General features: G+C 33.9%; 1 protein-coding gene across 1 annotated transcript in view; it reads right to left on the bottom strand.

The window, feature by feature from the left end:
• ppp1cc (protein phosphatase 1, catalytic subunit, gamma isozyme) overlaps positions 1-3443 on the bottom strand; it is a 22729-nt gene that overhangs the window by 7160 nt on the left and 12126 nt on the right. Inside the window, exon 5 of the mRNA XM_016528815.1 lies at positions 1410-1633. Coding sequence (XP_016384301.1) covers positions 1410-1633 — 224 coding nt within the window. The remainder of the gene's footprint in view (positions 1-1409; positions 1634-3443) is intronic.

The raw sequence follows: 3443 nt of genomic DNA on the forward strand, positions 1-3443 counted from the left end.
TGAACAATGCAAATGACAAGTCTCGGTTAGCCTAACGCAGTACATGTAGCAAGGTATTTATATTATATATATGTATATATATATATATATACACACACACACAAAGAAAAACAATTAGATAGAATAGAAAAAATAGAAAGCTAGTGTTAGTTTTTTTTTTTAATAAAAAAGAAGATAAATAGATAAAGTAGAATTAAAATAGAATAGAAAGTGCTAGAGTTAGAGTTAGAACTCTTAGTTAGAGTTAGTTAAATTATTTAAATTTAATACATTTAATAAAAAATATTGTTCACGTTAGTTCCAGGGTTATTATATTTAACTAAAACTAAAACCATAAAAAAAGTTAACTGAAATAAAATAAACCAAAAAACTTAAACTTATTTCAGCTAGTTGCCAAGGCAACATTTCTCATTTTCATTTAGTTTAACTTGATGTACTAAAATAACTAAAACTGAAATAAAAATTAATAAAAATGACAAAAACAAACAACAAAAGTACTTAAACTTTAACAAAAATTAAAATGAAAACAGAAAAATAAAATCTAATTAAAACAAATAAACTATAATAGCATCAATGATTCTAAAATAACAGATTCACAGTGCAAACTAATATCAACTTTTGATTTTAAAAATGCTATTAAATGCTGAAATTAACATTAACAAATTAATAAATGTTGTAGAAGTATCGTTCATTGTTAGTTTGGTAACTAATGTAGTTAACGAATGCTGAACAAAAGAAAGCTTATAGTAAAGTGTTAGCAAAACAATTCTTGCCACTTTTGTATTCCCACTGTTTTTAAATCATTAATACAGATATAAAATATGATTTGTTATTATTAATAATATTATTATTATTAAATTAAAATATACACTACTGTTCAAAAGTTTGGGATCAGTACGATTTTTAATGTGTTTTAAAGAAGTCTCTTCTGCTCATCAAGGCTGCATTTATTTGACCAAAAAAACAGTAATATTGTGAAATATTATTACCGTCTAAAATAATGGTTTTCTATTTTAATATACTTTAAAATATAATTTATTTCTGTGATGCAATGCTGAATTTTCAGCATCATTACTTTTGAACTTACCCAAACTTTTGAAAGGCAGTGTATAAACAAAATAAACTGCAATACTGTAAAATAAATAATCATGTATTTAATAAAAAAAATACTAGTAAGGCTGTAGATTGAAGCGCGGCACTGTGTTCATTTACACGCACATTAAACAAACTGAGCTGCTAAAAAACAGCGTATCATGAGCTGCTCGTGTGTAAATGAACACATCACCGCGCTTCACTCTGAAACCAGCAGCAGATATTTTTATTCACATAAAATGCAGCCTCAGCAATCTGACCATCATTGCAATATCAGTTTCATTTTGATTTCTTGTTCAGCCCTGCTGAAGACTCACCTGGTGAGCCCTGCAGATCAGATCCAGGTCGTGTTTGTGAAGGAACTTGGCCACCACTTCCGCTCCGAAGGTGAAGGACACGCCTCGGTCGTTCTCGCCCCATCCCAGCACGTCCTTATCTGGGTCGGACCACAGCAGGTCGCACAGGAGGCCCTGGTCCGGGACATCTGTGGGTCTCATGATCCTTCTGATCTGCTCCATGGACTGCAGATCAGGAGACAAGCCTGAGGAACAGCAGAAACAGCTGGAGATTCCTAGAAAGTTCCTAGTTTCTTAAAGGCACAATATGTAATTTTTTGGCCACTAGAGGGCACGTATTCAAAACAAACAACGAGACAAAGGCGTAGTTTGATGAGGCTGTGACTGAGTGTGGAATCATGGGAGTTGTGGTCTTCATCCCCACAGCCGATGCAATCCGACGGGACTCGGGCAGAAATCATGTTCATGGATGAGCTAATGATTTATTAACGTAGTAGAATGAAGCAGGGTGAGGCTGAAAGCAGTCGAAGCAAAACGAGGCGCTGAACGAGCGCGACACACGGCTGGAAAGCAGCGGAGCTTTTATTATGCCACAGTCGACCGCTTCCGCTCCTTCCGGCCGTGCGTATATGGGTTAAAGCAGGGCTGTTTTATCATACTAGATACATTTGAAAGTTCTGTTATAATGCTACTCTGTGCGGTCGTCACCGGTCTATTAAAACGCACAACATATTAAAGCGTCTTTGGTGTTTCCATGTTTTCTACAAAACAAAACCGGAAATCGAGGGGTTAGGACGTCATTGGCAGGCGACACAATGACACTATGCATACGGTCCGTGTAACTAGTTAAAATTGCTTATTTCTCTGGATTTAAACATTCTTCGAAACATTTGGGATAATGCAAGTACACAAGTCATCAAAATATGTAACACTGTTCTAGTGGTTTTTGGATATTTTAATAAAAAAATCGTACATATTGTGCCTTTAAGAAAAGACGCCGCATCTGTTCAGGGATCATACGCGATACTCTACACGCCTGGGATTCGACTCGGCACTCAGAAATGTGGGAGATGATGTCAGTGCAAATCATGAACTGATGAAGTAAGATGATTTACACCCTAAACATTTCAACAACACATCCTGCAGAGTAAGAGCTACGCTGAGCGGAGAGTCTCAGAGCGACAGTAAACAGAAAGCAGATGTTCAGGCTTCTCGTTTTACATGCATCAGCTTCATCAGAGAAAGATCATCTGATTGAGGAATGATGCAACTAACTTAAATAATTTCAGTGGTATTTCTTTCTCATGAAGCATTAGGAGGTTTGATTCACTTTAGCGATCCAGTTCAAATGGACATTCATGTTAATGACTGGGAGAAAGAAACACTTTATGATTTAAAGTGTAATATTTTGTAACAAAAATATTTCATTAAATACTGTTTTTAATTCAGTTACGTACGTTTTTTTTCTCCAACAGATTATTAAGATTATATAATTTATAAAATCAATTACACGTTTATTTTTAATAAAGGATGCAATAAATTGATCAAAAGTGACATTAAAGACAAGTATAATGTTGCAAAAGATTTCTATTTCAAATAAACGCTGTTCTTTTGAACTTTCTGTTCATCTGTGAATCCTGAAAAATAAAATGCATCACGGTTTCCACAAAAATATTGTACAGCACAACTGTTTTCATCATTGATAATAATCAGAAACGTTTCTTGAGCAGCAAATCAGCATATTAGAATGATTTCTGAAGATCATGTGACACTGAAGACTGGAGTAATGATGCTGAAAATACAGCTTTGATCACTGGAATAAATTACAGTTTAACCGATATTCACATAGAAAACAGCTGTTTTAAATTATAATAATATTTTATCATTTTTACTGTATTTTTGATCAAATCAATGCATCCTTGATGAGCAGAAGAGACTTCTTTCAAAAACATTTTTATACTTTTGAACAATAGTGTGCATTGGAGTATTAATGGACTTAAAGGTCCCATATTTTACACCTTTCTGGAGTTTTATTTTAGGTTTTGATGTCCTTAA

The sequence above is a fragment of the Sinocyclocheilus rhinocerous genome, unplaced genomic scaffold, assembly GCF_001515625.1.
Source record: "Sinocyclocheilus rhinocerous isolate Xijiao unplaced genomic scaffold, SAMN03320098_v1.1 scaffold4256, whole genome shotgun sequence".
NCBI classification, from domain to species: domain Eukaryota; kingdom Metazoa; phylum Chordata; class Actinopteri; order Cypriniformes; family Cyprinidae; genus Sinocyclocheilus; species Sinocyclocheilus rhinocerous.